At 39.9% G+C, this 18,549-nt stretch overlaps 1 protein-coding gene across 1 annotated transcript; it reads left to right on the top strand.

The window, feature by feature from the left end:
* Nucleotides 1-5,684: 5,684 nt before the first annotated feature.
* LOC146569519 (ubiquitin-conjugating enzyme E2 H-like) lies at nt 5,685-14,731 on the top strand. Its single transcript, XM_085281869.1, has 7 exons — nt 5,685-5,994; nt 9,348-9,424; nt 9,526-9,600; nt 9,702-9,741; nt 9,930-9,982; nt 11,840-11,968; nt 12,199-14,731. Exons 1-7 carry the CDS (start codon nt 5,942-5,944, stop codon nt 12,321-12,323), a joined length of 552 nt encoding a protein of 183 aa, XP_085137995.1. The 5' UTR covers nt 5,685-5,941; the 3' UTR covers nt 12,324-14,731.
* Nucleotides 14,732-18,549: the final 3,818 nt, after the last annotated feature.

Below are 18,549 nucleotides of genomic sequence, written 5' to 3' on the forward strand. Positions count from 1 at the left end.
CTTTTTTTCACAGTAGTGTAATTTTTTTATGTAAATCCCCAGATATTCAGAGGTTCATACGTCATTGGAGAAACTAACATATTTTGGATTTTAGAAATACAGTTTTTAGTTAGATGAAACTCCTGTGTCGGAAATCATTTTTGGACATCGCAAAAAGTCGTCCTTTGGGATGCTCTGATAGGCCTTTACAGCAGCCACCTTCAAATCCTGTTGTCTGTGGGTCTTTCAGTAACTGAAAAGCACGCTCCATTGAGTTGAGATCATGTGACTGACTTTGAGATTGAAGAACGTTTATATCTCGAAGAAACTCTTGCTTTGCTTTTGCAGCATACTCTAGGTCATTATCCATTTGCACCGTGAAGCTTGGTCTGATCGGTTTTGCAGCATTTGGCTGAATCTGAGCAGAAAGCGTAGCCCTGTACACTTCACAATCCTGCTACATTTATCAGCAGTCATGTTATCAATAAACACTGTCTTACTGTCTCCATCACTAACAGATTCTGTGGTTGTTTCAGATCATGAGCTATTTCCCTCCTTCTCCATACTTTTATCTTTCCATCAAGTCAATTTTAGTTTTATCAGTCCAACAATTTGAATCAGTTTTCACTTTCCTGTAAACCCACTGTGTTTCTATTCATGAATTTAAAAAATAATGTATCAATATAAGGAGCTAAAACAGATGCAACACCTAAACAGTTACTTCAATGCTTTTGTTAAAGGCCTTGAATAAAAGCTGAAATTCTGCATGTCAATCATATATTGATTGCATTATTTGTTTGTCAACACATGGATCTAAGTGTATTAAGAAATTAAAAAGTGACAAACTTTGTTTATGTCTTCCAAGCTACAAAGGATAATTAACACACAACTTAAATAAGGGATATTTGAGCCAAACACGTGGTTGGAGTAACTCCTTTTGATCAGCTGTACCATGAGTCAACCTTTCGCCCACATCTTTGGGAGCTGCAATGCAGACATGTTATAATCTGGATTTGAAGCTCACTGGGAGTTGCAGAAGGAGCAAAACAAACGCATGACTAGCCACTGTTGTTAGGATGCCTGGGTCGTTGACCCAGGGTTTTTGAGTTTATTATATTATTTATCATTTCTAGTCTTTGGGTTTTTGTTAGAGTCATGTCTTATGGTTTGTCTCTGTGTAATCCTTAGTTGCTGTCTCCCCTGTCCGCTATATCCCCGTGTCCAGTCAGTGTCTGTGTCTGCCCTGGTCCCACGTCTCTATTCCCTCTGTTGTAGTGTCTGCATGTGAGTCTGTGTCTTTTGTTCAGTCTGTATTATGTGTTTCCTGTTTTACTTTGAAGGTCTCTGTCTTATCTCAGTGTGTTCAGTTTACGCTTCCTTGTCTCGTCAGTTCTGATTTGCCCCAGCTGTGTTTCCCTCCTGTTGTCCATTCCCTGATTGCTCCCTCTATGTATTTAAGCCCTGTGTTTCAGTTTTTCATTTGTTGTGATCTATGCTTATCTACCCTTATCTTGCTGTGTGTGCTGGCTGTGTAGGTGTATTCTGTATTCTTAGTTTTGTTACCCTTTTGAGTTCAGCATTAAAGCTGTTTTGAGTTACTTTCTGTCTCCGGAGTCTGCACTTTGGGTCCTTTTCCTGCCTGCACACAGCCGTCACATAACAACTGTAGCTTGTTTACATGGACCATGTGTAAATAAACAGACTTAGAATTGTAATAATTGCTAATTCTCACAGTGAGTAATGATCTGGAAAAGATCAACACCCTCTTTTGTTTAAGGTACAAGCGCAAATACAGCAGGCATGCCCAAACCCTGTTAAAATGCAAGAACCTTTTGAGACAAAGGTTTTTACACCTGATCTCTTTTTATGGGACAGCTACTCCCAATGCAACAATTAATCAAACAATCCTTCTGCTGGTGTTTTACAATGTTCACTCGTTTACAGACACGTTTTTTCTCATCTGAAGCTAAAATATTATCCCAAAGAGTACATTCAGAGCTCACCTAGAGGCAGAAAGATTCTCAGCCACTGTTGGTCTCATAATGTAACACAGACTGTCCAAATAACCCTTGAACAGACTGGCGGCAGGTAGACAATGAAGGGAGTCTGTGAAATGTCACAGACAGTAAGAAATTCCTGAACAATGAGCCACTGCTGTGTTAATGAGATCAAACAGGAGATGAGTCGGCAGCTTTTTGTTGCTTGCTGTGATCTACTTATTGACTTACAGAGGTCAGGAAGTGAGATCAACCAGCTTGAAAACTGATTAGACTTACTGGAAGATGCACCACATTGATGACATTTCTATGTTCCTCCATGTAAAGATTAAAGATAACTGAACTATCCAACTGGATGATGTTGTCAGAGTGTCTGCTAGTCTTCTGAATAAGTCAGGCTAGACAAAGTGCTGCTTTATTGTGTTACACATGAATATGTCATATGTATCAATCATAGATGAAGTTTAATAAGCTTCTATCAGAGCATGATTTCAATGGCTTACTTCTCTGTTTCACATGATATACAACAGACTTCAATGATCTGTAGTTCTGTATGCAGATGCTAAGAAATATAAAAATATAGTAACAATGAAAGTATAGTCTAACTTAGATGAAAGATTTATAAGCACATCAGAAAACATGACGTCTGCGTGTCTTTATCAGACCCTTGCATCGTTGTGGAAGAATTTTCGCCCACTCTTCTTTACAGCTTCTTTCATTTGTGCACAGCTCCCTGAAGCTCCTGCCAAAGCCTGCCTTTTCTTTTTCAGTCATTCTGTTGCAGATTTGCTGCTGCTGTGGTATCCAGAGGAGTTCGTGGTCAGCTCAACGACAGCAACCTCTGGTTTTCTTGCTGGAAAACCAGCCTAAATAAAGTTTTGTTAAACAAATAATGTGTCATATCCTGGAGATCCTAGAGAGGGATAAAATTATCTTTCAGTTTAACCTTTGGTAGGGTAGCTGAAATAAGTCAAAACATATAAACCAAAACCAAAAGTCCACTACAGAGGAAATAAATGATTTTAGGAGGATGTGCTGTTGTTCAGTTGAGGTTGCATTTAAATAACCTTGTAACCTGGTATGGAGGAGATTACTTTTTAAAAAATATATTAAACCTTAGCAACCTTTCTCACATCACTATATTAAAGCACAGCTGGCACAACACATTTGTGGTGAGGTGTTACCAATAATGGAAACAATGAGTTAATACAAAACCAGAATGAATCAGTGATCAACTTGATATTCAAAGGCATCTATGGATAGATTTCTGAGTGCAGATGTCGCTGTGCAAATACGTCTCACTGGTGCATAAAGACACATTTTTATCTCTTTTATGTCTGCGCTAGATGTCTGCACCTTTTTAAACCTCACCTTTGACCATCTGTGTTTACAGCGAGTGTGCTGGCCTTCGCACAAAATGTCGTACATGCCAATCTTTAAAACAAGAAATTATGGACAAGCTGATCTTTGTTTAGCACTGCTTGAAAGGTTTCATGTGCAATGAACGTTCGTGAGAGTGCAACAGAATAAAGTCAGATTCTGAAACAAAAACAAATGGTGCTGCCATATTTTGTGAGGTGAAATATGGCAAAAGTAGTTGTGGGTGCTTATGAGTCTAGTAAGAGACTGAATAAATCTAAAGATGGGCTGAATTTGCAGACAGTCAACTGTGCAAGTTTAGTCCAAGAGCAGACAGTTTAATGCAAGAAAAGTGCCACCTAAACCTAATAACTGTTTGTACCATCCTTGGCAGAGGAGTTTTTGTGATAACTGCCAATGGGTCTTTCACATGATCGTGGAGGGATTTTGTCCCAATCTTCTTTGCCTAATTGTTTTAATCCGGGTACATTAGGTTTTTCAGCATAAACATCCTGTTTAAGGTCATGCTAAGGCATCTCAATCAGACTTAAAACCAGACTTTGCTGAAACTACTCCAAAACCTTTTTGTTTGTTTGTTTGTTTTTGTGTTTTTGCAGCCATTCAGAGGTGCAGTTGGTGGTGTGTTTCTGGTGGTTGTCCTGCTACATAACCCAAATGTCCTTGACCTTCAGGGCATAAACTTTTCTGGTGGAGAGCAGAAATCATGATTCCAACAGCTAGTCATCCCGAAGCAGCAAAGCAGCCCCGGAACATCACATTACCACCAACATTTTTGACTAATGATGTGATGACCTTTTTATGAAATGCTGTGTTAGTTTTACACCAAATATAACGGGACTTAAACCCTCCAAAAAGTTCAACTTTTGTCACAGTCCGCAGATTATTTCCCCAAAAGTCTTGGGGATATTTTCAGGATGTGTGATGAGCCTTTGTGTTCTTTTTTTGGTCAGCAGTGGTTTTTGCCTCTGTGCTCTCTCATGCATGCCCAGTCTCTTTCTTATTGTTGAATCATGGACATTTATCTTTACCAACCTTAGATGTTGTTCTGGGTTATTTTTTTGATCTGTTGGATGAGTCGTCGATGGCTCCTGGAGTAATTTTGGTAAGCCAGTCACTCCATACGTGGATAATGACTCTTTCTGTGGTTCACTGGAGTCCCAAAGCCTTAGAAATGTGTTTGTAACTCTTTCCAGACTCATAGATAGTCAATTTGTTTTTCAAATTTTTCTTTAGATCATGTGAAGTCAGAAAGTAAAATCAGCTTTTCTGAATAAAAGTTTTAATCACAGTTAAGCCATGATTGAACAGAGGGAGAGCAATTTTTTTTTCAGAAGCCAGGTAGGTTTGATCACTTTTCCCCCCTTAATAAATAAAATCATCATTTGAAAAACTAAATTTTGTATTTATGGGGGTTATCTGTGTCTGATGTTAGATTTTGTTTGATGAAATACAACAAAAAATACAATACAACAATGCAACAAAAAAAAACTAAGAAATCTAGAATGGAGAAAATACTTTTTCATAGCTTTTAGGACAACCGTCAAGCCTAAAACAAGTCTACCTCTTGCCTTACTTCACTTCCCTGGAAACGCTGGATGGATTTTAGTGAAGAGAATGCTGGAAAAGGGTAAAAACCTGAGCAAAGGAAGAACAATACTAACACAAGCACGGCTCTGAGGAAGACTGCATTACAAATCGGATTTGGCTTCTTTACCTGTTATATTGTAAGTCTTTTTCTTATTAATAAATCATTAGTGTTTCGTGTTCTTGAGCCTCTTTTGTAGTTTGTGTATTTGTCTTCTTGTTAGAAGTCTGCAATCCATTTAACTGTACATATCAATAAAGGAATATTGATTTCAAAACAAATAGAAAATCCATTAAACACCAAGGTGCATTACAGGACGGCTGTGTTGGATTGCGTCAGTCATTAGCTGACTTCTTACTAACTGTTTAAAACCTGCTGGATGTCATAGCAATGTGTGTGCAATAAGCACCTTGAATTAACCTATATCTACTCCTTTAAATGATTCATTCAGCGCTTCAAGAAACAAACAACTTCGGCCTAATGTACTTATTGCAGCCCCTCAATAATGAGATTTTAACATAGATCTACACACGATAGAACAGCACGCACTTTCTTTTTGAGTTTTATGCGAGCAGACTCGTTAAAATGACCCAGAAGTTAATGTCTCTCCTTAAACCTTATCTCCTCCTGATCTCCTGTCTTTGCAGAAATGCTCCACCGCAGTAAGTTAAAGTGGTTGAGAGGCGGAATGCTGACAGTATGGCCCTGTCCTTCGGCTGTATTTCTATAGCTCAGCCCCTCCTCTGCTCGCTCTAGTCGCTGGAGGTTGATGTCACTGGCAGAGAGTCTTCAGGACAGGACACAAGCTGGTCAGGCAAGGAGCCGCTGATAGAGGGAGAGGAAAAAAGTGGGCGATGTTGCAGCTGGGATATCGTGTATGGACATTGTGGAAAGGCTGCTGATAGAGACCGGGGAGCTTCTCTTGGTATTTTCAAGCTGAGAGGTTGAGGTAGCTGAGTAGCCGCAGTATTTTTAGCTCACTTCTGAAAGGAATACAAAAATGTCGTCTCCAAGTCCGGGAAAGAGGCGAATGGATACCGACGTGGTGAAACTGTATCCTTTACAGTATATAAACACAAGCTGGTGTTTTTTTTTTCTTTTATCTTAATGATCAGCTGTTAGCTTTGTGGTAGTGCTTAATTACATAATTTGCTCTCGATGGGTGCTCTGTAAGTGTGTATGTGTATGTGTGTGTGTATATATAATATATATGAGGTGGCTGGCAGCTGTGTGAGATTGAGAGATTCTGAAAAAAAGTATGAAGACTTTAACGTTAACAGACAGCTCTGTGTCTCCACCGAGTCTGGACGTTAGCTCGGTTAGCAGAATGGCGAACAGGACGCTTATTTAACGTTTTTTGAGTGAACTCCACCGCCTGTTGTGAAGCGTTAGCTCGCTGCTACGTTAGCATTATCGTCCTGTTTGTATCGATAGAGAATTAGCAGCGGAAACTGTCGCAATACAACGCTGGCTGCTAACTCTTGTGTTAGCTTTGGACACTGTTAGCGTTAGCCTGATAGCGTCTATAGTTAGCCCACTGGCTTCTAAAATGTGATTCCCACAGGACTGACAGCACACTGGGAAGTCATGGCGAAGGGTTTTGTACGTTTTGGAAACAAATATATGGAAGGACACGTTCCTTTATTTGTGATTTGGTAGCGTTGACGCCGAGGAAGCTAGCTGTGTAGCATGCTATCACCAAAGAAAGAACAATTAAGGTCGATGTGGAGACGATCTTTGAAAAATGCAGAGCCGACAGCTAACGACCTTTCGCTCTTTAACATCAGAGAACATAAAACAATACTTTAATAATTTTTGCTTATTTATTATTTATTTATTTAATTTGTTGTCCAAATGAAAACAATCCTTCTAACTGAAGACAAACAAATCACAAATGGTACACACAGTAGTCACGGATGGCGTATTTGGCACAGATTCTCCAGCAGGATGTGAAGCAAAACTAGTTTAATTTCAGTCTGAATGAGGGGGAAAAAAAGGAATACAAACCAAAGTGATCGTGATCTTTATTTTTACATAATTACTCCCCCTCTCCCCCCTCCGCAGTTTTCATTTATCGACTTATACCTGCGTTTCTTATATTCGTATAAATGCTTGTGTGGTTTAGTAATTGTTTGCAGTGACCTGCTGAAGTTTCTGCTTGAAAGGTTTTTCTGACAGCGTGAGGCTCAATTGTTTTGTTTTTGTCCTGCAGCTACATGCTGCGCTCTCATTGGCCACCTTGTTACCATCCGGAACATGGTAGAGGGCGGGGCTTCTTTCACACAGCTGATCGAGGATCAACAAGCATGCTCTGTGTGTGTTGGGGGGGCAAAGGGGGGTGGGGGCTGGGAGCAGGGACAGGGCTGCACTCACTCACACTCATCTATCACCTCCACAGACACACACCTCGGGAAGTACATGACTCAGTATTGAACAGCGTTCATTAAAAAACCAAACAAACCGAAAACATCTACTTTTCCATTTAAAGAAATGAGGTCGCCATAAAGTTGAAATTTAACAAGGTTTTTTTTGTTTTTGTTTTATGGGTCAACAATGCCTTTTGAGGGATGACCTGTGCATGTAAGCTCAACTGATCCACAGATAGTTAAGGCAATAAGTCTTTGTTACTTTATTTAGCAGAAGTGTGTATTACATGTGGTTTTTGTCTAATGGATAAACAAAACCATTTTATATGCTTCATTTTTTCCTTGTGGTCCAAAAAGTTTTCAACGTACATATTTAGAGGATCTAATAAGTTCTTATTAATGTCAATGCCTTGATTAATTTTAATTAAGTCAGCACTTCCTTTCGTTCCTTGAAGCTTTGCCACATTCATACTATCGTTATTTTAATATTTTCCTGATAACAGTGAAGTTTTTTTTAACTTAGCAGGAGCCACATATAAGGTGTACAGTGGGTTTAATGTTTCATAACACCAATGTAACCTGGTATTAGGAAGTAAGAATGAGGTATTTTGTATGTGGATTGCAGCCTGGTAAATTTTAACCACAGACACTGAATTGTGCCAAAGAGTCACATCTATAAAAAGAGGCGGCGGGGGGGGGGGTTGGTACAAAATAAGATTCCTGTGTTTTATTAGCTGAGTGAGATGAGAAATTCAGTATTGGATAATAGGAGTCACTGAGGAAAAACATGTTGGGACCCATCAGGTGTTGCTGCTGTGGATCTCGTTTCACCAGTTCCCAAACAGAGAGCGCCGCAGCAGCAGCGTGTAACAGTAGATGCCTTTCATAGTTTCACGCTGTGTCTTTAAATCGAATATGTAAGACTGAATCACTGTGACAGATTATATCATTCGAAATGTACTTCCACATGTGCTGTAGGTGAGGCGATTCTGTATGGCTGGTGTCAGGTTTAATTGTGCCAGTGAAGATGGGAAAGATGTGCTTGGTGTGATGAAGAAAACAATTAAAAGAATAAATAAATCCTTCATATCTTTGTGTCAAAAGGAGCTGATAAGGTGCTCTGCAAGCTTCTGTCCAAATATAGGAATTGCCTTGTGTAATAAATCTTGGTGAGGTTTCTATGGATAACCCTGTAGGGGCTAAAAAAGCACAAGAGTTGCTCTGCTTTGCTGCACAAGCGTACATCTACAACAGGTTTTATTTATAGGAGCTGTTCCCTCGGATCACATTTAGAGCTTCCCTGTCTTGGTCAGTGGTTTGTTTTTTTTTTCTAAACCACCGTCTGCTCTGCTGGATGTTTAGTCTCTTTGCTTCTGGCTATTATGCATTCAGGCCGTGTAGCTCTATTTGTGCTTGAGAAATGTAACTAAATTAGCATGTGAACATTGCCTTGTTCAGATTGTTGGAATGGTGAGGACAGGAGGATTTACGATGAGGTGATGAAACAGGGCGCAACTGTTACTTTTGTGGTTTCTTCCTTTCTGTTTTTCCGTCATTGTGTCACATTCACACAGTCACTGAGATTAAACCCACTCCACCTTTCTGCACCGCTGTCAAGACAGCTGACTCAGTCTCTCGCTCTCACCACATGCTGTGATTATTAACTAAGCAGAACGTGTCACAGGTTCGTGTTTGTGCCTTTCTCTGCGCTGAAAGGATGTGTGCAGTAGAAAACTTTCTGCCCTTGCTAGTATCTTTCCATCCTGTCTCACCGTGAGCCTGTTTTCACTTTAGAAGCAGGCTGCTTGTCTGACAGAGGCCGCTGCATTATTGATCTCATTATTACGGCTAATGTTATTGAACCCACGCGTGACCTCTGCCCAGACAAATTCACATGGAAAGAGGCAGACACAGCAGCCCAGCTGGGAAAAATAAACAGAAAACAACCATATGTGATCATGTGTGACTTTTCCAGCTTGTTCGCTGTTGTTTTTTGTTTGTTTGTTTTTGTTTGTAGCATTTTCCTTAACCCGGCGTCAGCATCGAGAGCAAGCACGAGGTTACCATCCTTAGTGGACTCAATGAGTTTGTGGTCAAGTTTCACGGACCACCTGGAAGTAAGACCCAGCGTTAACCAGCTTTTTGTCATTTCACTTATATTAAACATATATTAAAAGCTTCATGTGACATGTGGATAATTAATATGTTTTTATTTTAGCGCCGTATGAAGGAGGCGTGTGGAAGGTCCGGGTGGACCTGCCTGATAAGTACCCCTTCAAATCACCTTCAATAGGTATAAAACATTTGAACTCACCTTACACTGTAAAAAAAAAAAACAGTAGACAACTTAAAAACGTGGGGAAAAAATCTGCATTTTTTTTTTTTTTCTTTCAGGATTCATGAACAAAATCTTTCATCCCAACATTGATGAAGCGTAAGTAGGACAGATTCAAACATCAATGATCATTTATCTGGTGAATATGGGGAAGATTAAATGCACGGCCTGACGGTTATGTGATAGGAAATTGTTTCAGCACACAAACACTCCTACATAAAATCATTGGTTCTATCTAACGATTTGTGTGTAGTTTATTCACTGTTTTGTCTTTTTTTTATTTTTAGGTCAGGAACTGTATGTTTAGATGTCATTAACCAGACGTGGACAGCTCTCTATGGTAGGTACACACATACTCTGACTGGTGCCAATAAAAACAATGACCGAGCGGCCTGTGCTGCACCTCTGCAGCGCGGTTTCAGGCAGAGCGTCTCGGTTTAATCGGCTTACACTTCAGTGATAACCGCTGCTGCTATTGAGGTCATGCATTGAGCACCAGTAGATGGGTCAGGTCTCGAGACTAAGAGGTCTTTACACACACTCAGCTGGAGTGGAGTTGTCTTTTATGTGAGAGTGTAAATAAACTCAAAGTTTAGGTCAACTGTTTCATTCATGGACACAAGGTACATTTCTGTTTTTCAGTCTGCTTGTGATCCACAGCTGTGTTTGTTTTCTAGAAGTGCTGTATGTGTGAAAACACCTCTATATGCGTTTGAGTGTTTTCCGTGGGTGCTGTAACACCACTGTGACGACAACTCCACATAGATAATAATCTTAAGCTGTAACTGACTCAACATCTACACAAATGGAAGGTTACAGTCAGTAGCCCCAGTTTAAGCATTATCATTGTAGCATTACAGTGACGTCTTTGTGCCTCCTTAATACTGATTATACTGGCTTTCAGCATGTATATTTAATGGATGTTCTCACTGAGAACAGTGCTTGCTTAATTATGTATCTGAGTGTAGTTTTAGCCTGACGGCGTGAAAGAGGCTATCACAATGACATAATAAGATATTAAATTAGCCAATAATTGGTGTTACATCTTCAGTCTGTCCTAAAGTTTCCTTGGCTGCTCTAAAAATACTTCCTGATGATGATGATAGAGTTGTAATATAGGGTGCTGTGATGTGACCTTTTGACCTTTTTTCTTTAAATTGCACAAGCTGGTGACAGTAGCTCCTGTTCTGCTCTGAATCCTTGGAGTAAAAAGCCTGAGGTTCTCCACCTGTGGCAGGTTCTGGTTGGAGAACTCACAGCACTTCTACAGAGCAGAACAGAGGCTGCCGTCACTGCCTGCAGTTGGAGTTTGTCCGATCAAGTGGAAACGGAGAAAGAGCTGGTTTACATTCAGTGCTGTAACAACAACCTGACCAGTCTGCCTGCAGGGAAATGTTACACGGGAAGCTCCAGAACTACCTGGTTAACAGCAACTGAACTTTCAAAATAAGAGCCAGTGTATTGTCCAGTAGTGGCCACTTTGGACAAATGAAAAAATAAATTGCAAAATATTCTAGGTAAAGACTTTTTTGTAGGAAACACTGTAATTTAATATCCATATAACTTATATGTGGTTGGTTTAGTAGATTAGTAAATGAGAAAAACGCCTCACCCTGTGCAGTGCTGTATGTACAGTGAGCTGAATGCTGCTATAAAGGTCATTATAGGCTGAGCAGTTCCTTCGTCATCATCCACTCACACTTTGAAGTGAAGGTTGCTTATAACCAGAGAGGAAACAAAACAGCTCTGTGAAGTGAACTTTTCTTTGCAAGGGAGACCCCTAGTGGGCGTTTTTATAGGTGCACACATAATGGACGGACTGCTTCAAATAAAGTCTGCTTTAGATTTCCTGTGATTCTTTGTAGCACGTACAGCCCAACTTATGTAAGTAGCTGATGTAATTATCAGCATTTAATACTCTACATGTGCTAATTACCTTGTAGTAATTTCCTCTTGTTTTATACTTGGTCCAAAGCATTTTTTATGTTATCTTTTGCTCCTGGGAGTCAGTGGTCTTGAACAGGCCAATCAGAATAGTTGCACTGCACTGATGTGACGTGTAGTTGCATTTCCAGGGAGGTTAAACACAGAAGCATAGACGAGCACTAGTGAGGAGTGCTCGTGCATGTTGTTGGCGTTTCTCTGCAGCTTTGTTATTTTCTGGACTGACTGTAATTTTTCACCTCACATCCACCAGACCTCACCAACATCTTTGAGTCGTTCCTCCCTCAGCTGCTCGCCTACCCCAACCCCATCGATCCTCTGAATGGGGATGCAGCCGCCATGTACCTGCACCGGCCAGAGGATTATAAACACAAAATCAAAGGTAGTTTGCGCACACATGATTGAAAACACAAATGTTCATACAGCGCTGTAACATCAAACTACGAATTTTATACCCAAAATGTCAGATTTGTACGTCAACCTGCACCAGATTTTCCAAAATTTTGTATTTAAAATCATATTTTATCAATGCTTAGCTTGAAAATGTGCACGGAATGGGTTTGTGCCACGTTTGTCATCATCAAGTCTGCTCGACTTGTGCGTCTCTTTCAGAGTACATCCAGAAGTACGCCACGGAGGAGGCGCTAAAGGAGCAGGAGGAAGGAGGAGGCGACTCATCTTCTGAGAGCTCCATGTCAGACTTTTCGGAGGACGAGGCTCAGGATATGGAGTTGTAGTGAAGGTGGAGCCGCCTTCACCTCACAGCAGACTGTCATTTCCTAAAAAGAGCAGAAACTCAGTACTATATTCATATTTAAACAAGACAATTTTTTTACAGCAACACAAGGATTTTTATTGCTACACGAGGATTTGCAGTATGATATTGCAGAATATTCACTCTTACTTAGGAAGTCATTGCCACCTGCCCTTCCTTCCTCCTTCATCTTCCTCCTCCTCTTCTTCTTCTCCTCCTCCTCCTCCTTCGTCCCAAGCCCCAGTTTAGACCGGGTTGATCTTTTGTGGCTCGAGCCGACGTTTATACATTGCTCCGACCACCGAAACTGAGCTGTGAGGCCGGCAGAGGAGGAGAGCCATCAGCACAAAACTAGACTGTGTACCACAGGCCTCACCTCGCCACCTTTCGTTCTAAAACGCTCAAGTTTTTCTTTTTTTTTTTCTTTTCATGAGGCATTTTTTCCACGCTGACAGAAGACTGCCAGGAGGACATCCATGATTCAGAGCAGTCTCTGCTTCTAAGGAGAGAGGAATCCTGTTTTTGTTTTTTGTTTTTTCCTTTTTTCCCCCCTAAGTTACCTGTGCCCCATCTTCATCTTTTTGACACTGCCACGATGAGGAGTTGCCATTAAAAGCATCACTTTGAAGGAGCAGAAGGCCACAAGCGTGCGGTCATGTGTACAGACCCGTGCCCTCTGTGCAACCTGCAGGCACGTCACACACTTAACAAGCAAGCGGCACATCAACCATGAGCCACACAAAACACCACAGCATGTGCGTGTGTCTAGATGTGTGTATGCGTGTGTGTGCATGCATGAATGTAATCCATTGATAATCTGTGTTGTTTTGGCGCCCCGGCTCCCCCTCCGATGCTCAGGAGAAACCAGAAGAGGAGGTTCAATAATCCCGACACTTCTTTTGTTCAGCACCCGTCTCCTTCTCCTCTTCCTCCTCCTCTTCCTCTCCGTTTTAGGAAAGCGTTTGTCATTCTCTGAGTATCTTTGTATATTGTGGCATGACACAGTTAAAGTTTGTGTAGGGCTTTGTGGAGCTGTATCGCTATAGACACGAAGGGGACGCCTCTGTGAGTCACGTGTTATCCGGGTTTTCTCGGTGAATCGTCGGACTTCTTAACTTTGCCTATTGCTTGTGTTGAACTATAATAGGTGTTTGACTTGCGTAGGGATAGTTAGTTTTTCGCGGTTGGTGAATCCTATCATAATGTATGGTTTAATACTTACACACTAGTTTAAAAAGACTTCTTGTCCTGATGAAGACGGGGAGAATTGCAAGTCTTTAGAGGCGTGTTGCAGCCCTGCTCCTCTGCACCCCCCCCTCCTTTTTTTTTTTTTCCCTCTTACATAAACATCTCAATCAAAAGCGATTTCTGCTGCCAGACAGAAGCGCTCTGTTTCCAATTCACTTTTTTATGCTCTTGGTGGCCTGTTTTTCCGAAAAATGGTGGGACCAAAATCTAATGAATCTTACAGGCTGTAGTGTCATGCCCCCCCCAGCTTAAACTGGGTTATGGATAAAGAGTGAAGCTGAGTAGATAAAAGTTCCTCAAATGGTCAAACTCTCAAGTGGTGAATCTCAGATTAGTTTAAACTTCAATTTGGACACAACACTCTTCAGAATCTTCTTCTTCTTCTTCTTCTTAAGAGGACACTTTCAGCGTTTTTCCTGCTTTATGAAAAGCTTTATGTGCCTGCTAGCATTCGTGTGGCGGAGGTGTTACCAGAGCTGTGATGGCACCCTGATCTGAAGTCTGACACTTGTTTGCAACCTGTGCTCATTGCATTACAGATCAGTTTGCTGTTTTGTTTTTTCCCTGTGAAAGAAAACATAATTAGAGTCATATCACCATCAAAAGGAGCCATTTCTTGTTTTTTGAGTCAAAAATTCAATGAATTTAAAAACAAAAAGAAAGAAAGAAAAAAGATCCGTTTCTCTTTCGTGGTGTCTTGCAAGAGGGTGATACCTTAATTAAGGTGGTAAAAACTGCATGTCAGACTTCTTCTTGATATGGTGATTTTAAAAAGAAAGGTGAGAATTGCTCTAATTCGGCTCGATAACCAAATATATGAGGGTGTTGGTCTTAAGATGACATGATGTCACAGTTGGTTTTCATTTGCAACAGAAAACAAACCACTTGTTGTTTGTCAGCCTCTGGATTCCTTGTTGTGTTATGTATTTTACTGGAACGCATATATTTGATGCCTAAATTTGTTTGAATGTGTATTTTTATTTTTTGTTTTTTTTGTTTGGTTTTTAAAATACTTTTTTTTTTTTTTAGTTTCCTATGCCCTGTTTCCATGATACAGTTCAAGATATCCCAAAATTTTAAAAGGCAAAAAATGAATATATGTGCTTCCCTTGTAACTTGAAAGAAATAAACAAAAAAATTATTGTTTAGTGTGATTTATTTAAAAAAAACAAAACTCTTTTTTTTTTTTTTTTTTTTTTTTTAAATGCTTCTGTGGATGGTAGTTTTAACGTCTGGATGCATGTAGCGTTTTCAGTGGGAGAAACGTTTCGTCACTCATCCAAGTGACTTCTTCAGTCTCAGCTGACTGCAGGTGACCTCCCAGCCCATTGTTCCTTCAGTGGGCTGGTTTCAGTCATTATGCAAATGTGGCGTTTATAAGATTGGGGAAACCTGCAGTAAGCTGAGACTGAAGAAGTCACTTGGATGAATGACGAAACGTTTCTCCCACTGAAAACGCTGCGTCCAGATGAACAGAATCAACCTTTGGAGATGGTAGTTCTATTTTGATTTCTTGAGCATTTGGGGAGCGATCATGGAAGTGAAGTGAGTGTGTTATGTCATCTTAACCTCATAAAGTTCAATATTTCTGTGTTGACAAACAAAACGTTTGTCAACACCTTTTATGAGCATTCAAATACAAACAAAACATGAGCCTCAAACTATGAAACTCAGTGCAACAAATGAGAGTACAGTTGTGACCGCTGTGTGTGGAAAAACTTGCTGAGACTTTATCCGGACTGTTAAAGGAACAGGGAAGATCAAGTCAACAATGAAACAGTGTTTCAAAAGTGGAAACAAGCACCAGAATTTGTGTGTTTGTTCCTGTGGCACACTTTTTTTGGAAATGATCCAACTTGGCAAACACTTAAAGTTTAGGGGAAAAAGTATTTTACTGCAGCATCTCTGAGTTAAAAAATAATCTGTGTTTTTGACTATATTAAAGTGAAACTAGTAGCTGGACTGGTGCTTACACTACCCGTCAAATGTTTGGACACACCTTCTCATTTAATGTTTTTTCTTTATTTTCATGACTGTTTACATTGTAGTTTCTCACCAAAGGCATCAAAACTATGAATGAACACACATGGGGATTATGTAGTAAACAAAAGTGTTGAATAACTCAAAACCTGTTTTATATTTTAGATTCTTCCAAATAACCAGCCTTTGCTTTGAATATGGCTTTACACACTCTTGGAACTCACGTGATGAGCTTCATGAAGGAGTCACCTGAAATGGTTTTTCTTGGCTCCTCTTTTCCACACTGTAAAATAACTCTTACACTTACGCTTATCTCAGTTTAATTAACTTAGATTTATTAGTTAATTCAAATGCTTTTACAGTTTTTAACTTTGAGAATCAGTTTCAGGTTAATTAGAACAATCTGTTGATTAAACTCTTAACTTAGTTTAGTTGATTAAGGTCTGTTAATTACCCAAACGTCTAGTGTGAACTTGTAAATCAGTTTTATTTGATCTATAAAGGTTACTGGACCAAGATGTTTTTTTTGTGTATGAACTTAAGATCTTTAAGCCTTCAACATCAACTTCAGCAAACCTGTTAGGTTTACCGCAAATCTTACATTTAAATTTGTGTTTAAATTGATTTTTAGTTATTCATACATTATAAAAAATGAATAAATAAAACAGATTCAAGTTTATCTCATTATTTCACGCATCAAGTTTGTTACAAGGACTCAACAATTATTTCATTTATTGCTCCATCTTACTCATGTTAGAAACAGATATCAGAAAAATCATTAATGTTCCTTTTTGGGTTCACAATCCATCCATTTATTTACTCATTAGGTAATGGCTTTGTGCATGTTTAATTAAATTCTGACCAATACTCCGGGAGGAATAACGATTCTTGTGAACTGTGGACAGCTGGACAACAGAACCTTTACCATGGCATGAGCTAAAAAACTGCTGCATTAAAGTTCACAGCATAAACACTGTACTGCAGATCAGTGTGTGAATATAAACCATAAAACACCTCAAACTCTGGTATGTGACTTCATTTACAACCTCAATAAATTCCAGAGAACCAATTGCTTTGAAAATGAGTGCATGCTTCTGAAGCATAGCTTTCAGTGTGCTCATATGCAAACAAAACCCTATGAACTTGCATGAGATGAGCACTTGCAGAGTCCACCATTATACTGTTTTTCACAGAAGTACGTTTCTTAAACCATGAACAAATACGTAAAGGCATTTGCTGTGGAAAGGCAAACAGTAAAATTGGAATTTAAGAATTACAACAATCAGTGTTGATAAGAATCTTCTGAATGACTTCAAATGTGTACCTAAGCTCCTCTGGATAGTCTATGTTGAGGGCAAAAATAAGATCCATCAGCATGGCAACGGCACACGGGACATCACTCAGATCACACAGGATTACTGCATCCTCGAGACAACCAACACATCAATGATGCCTTCTTCTTTTACCATCACAGTGCAGAATTCCATCCCCTTGATTCAATGTGTCTTCATTGTCTGTGGGCTGTAGAAGATTTCGAGGACAGAAAAACTAAGCCTTTAGCACTTACCATCCTTGTGCTTAAATGGTTGCATCTTTATGTGAGCCTAAAGGGAAAAAAGTCTGGGGTTTCATCTGAGATTAAAGTGTAAACCTTTAACAAATCTTTCTTGCATGTTAATTCAAATTATTCTGGTTGATTTAAAATGTCTCTTGACATTATTTTATTTTTTATTAGCCCTCAGCTGTAAAAGGCTGACTAACATAAATTGTTTGTTTTAGCTTTGGAATGTACTGACCAAAAGTCAATAAGTGGGCTAAAGCAGTGATGTTAAGTTTAAGAGCCCAATTTTCATGCCCATTGCCCCCAACAGTTTCACATACAAGTATTTGAAATTGAAATTTTCCGTGTACAGTTAGTTTTGTCAGAAAATTTATAGGGGAAGCATTTTATTAAGTAAAGTATGTAAATGTAAAGTATTTCTTTCTAATAACATTTTTCAAACACAATCAGAGCTCCAAAGGTACAATACTTTCTAAAACATCGTGTCAAAAGTACCTTATACAGGGAGTGCAGAATTATTAGGAAAATGAGTATTTTGTCCACATCATCCTCTTCATGCATGTTGTCTTACTCCAAGCTGTATAGGCTCGAAAGCCTACTACCAATTAAGCATATTAGGTGATGTGCATCTCTGTAATGAGAAGGGGTGTGGTCTAATGACATCAACACCCTATATCAGGTGTGCATAATTATTAGGCAACGTCCTTTCCTTTGGCAAAATGGGTCAAAAGAAGGACTTGACAGGCTCAGAAAAGTCAAAAATAGTGAGATATCTTGCAGAGGGATGCAGCAGTCTCAAAATTGCAAAGCTTCTGAAGCGTGATCATCGAACAATCAAGCGTTTCATTCAAAATAGTCAAGAGGGTCGCAAGAAGCGTGTGGAAAAACCAAGGCGCAAAATAACTGCCCATGAACTGAGAAAAGTCAAGCGTGCAGCTTCCAAGATGCCACTTGCCACCAGTTTGGCCATATTTCAGAGCTGCAACATCACTGGAGTGCCCAAAAGCACAAGGTGTGCAATACTCAGAGACATGGCCAAGGTAAGAAAGGCTGAAAGACGACCACCACTGAACAAGACACACAAGCTGAAACATCAAGACTGAGCCAAGAAATATCTCAAGACTGGTTTTTCTAAGGTTTTATGGACTGATGAAATGAGAGTGAGTCTTGATGGGCCAGATGGATGGGCCCGTGGCTGGATTGGTAAAGGGCAGAGAGCTCCAGTCCGACTCAGACGCCAGCAAGGTGGAGGTGGAGTACTGGTTTGGGCTGGTATCATCAAAGATGAGCTTGTGGGGCCTTTTCGGGTTGAGGATGGAGTCAAGCTCAACTCCCAGTCCTACTGCCAGTTTCTGGAAGACACCTTCTTCAAGCAGTGGTACAGGAAGAAGTCAGCATCCTTCAAGAAAAACATGATTTT

This window comes from Mchenga conophoros, linkage group LG7 (genome assembly GCF_057382185.1).
Source record: "Mchenga conophoros isolate Kocher_MC1m ecotype Shallow Benthic linkage group LG7, M_conophoros_male_GT1.1, whole genome shotgun sequence".
Taxonomy (NCBI): domain Eukaryota; kingdom Metazoa; phylum Chordata; class Actinopteri; order Cichliformes; family Cichlidae; genus Mchenga; species Mchenga conophoros.

Coding starts and splice junctions, on each gene's coding strand:
- LOC146569519 (XM_085281869.1), top strand. CDS start 5,942: ATGTCGTCTCCAAGTCCGGGAAAGAGGCGAATGGATACCGACGTGGTG. Junction 9,742..9,929: donor CATCCCAACATTGATGAAGC/GTAAGTAGGACA, acceptor TTTTATTTTTAG/GTCAGGAACTGTATGTTTAG. Junction 9,983..11,839: donor GACGTGGACAGCTCTCTATG/GTAGGTACACAC, acceptor CACATCCACCAG/ACCTCACCAACATCTTTGAG.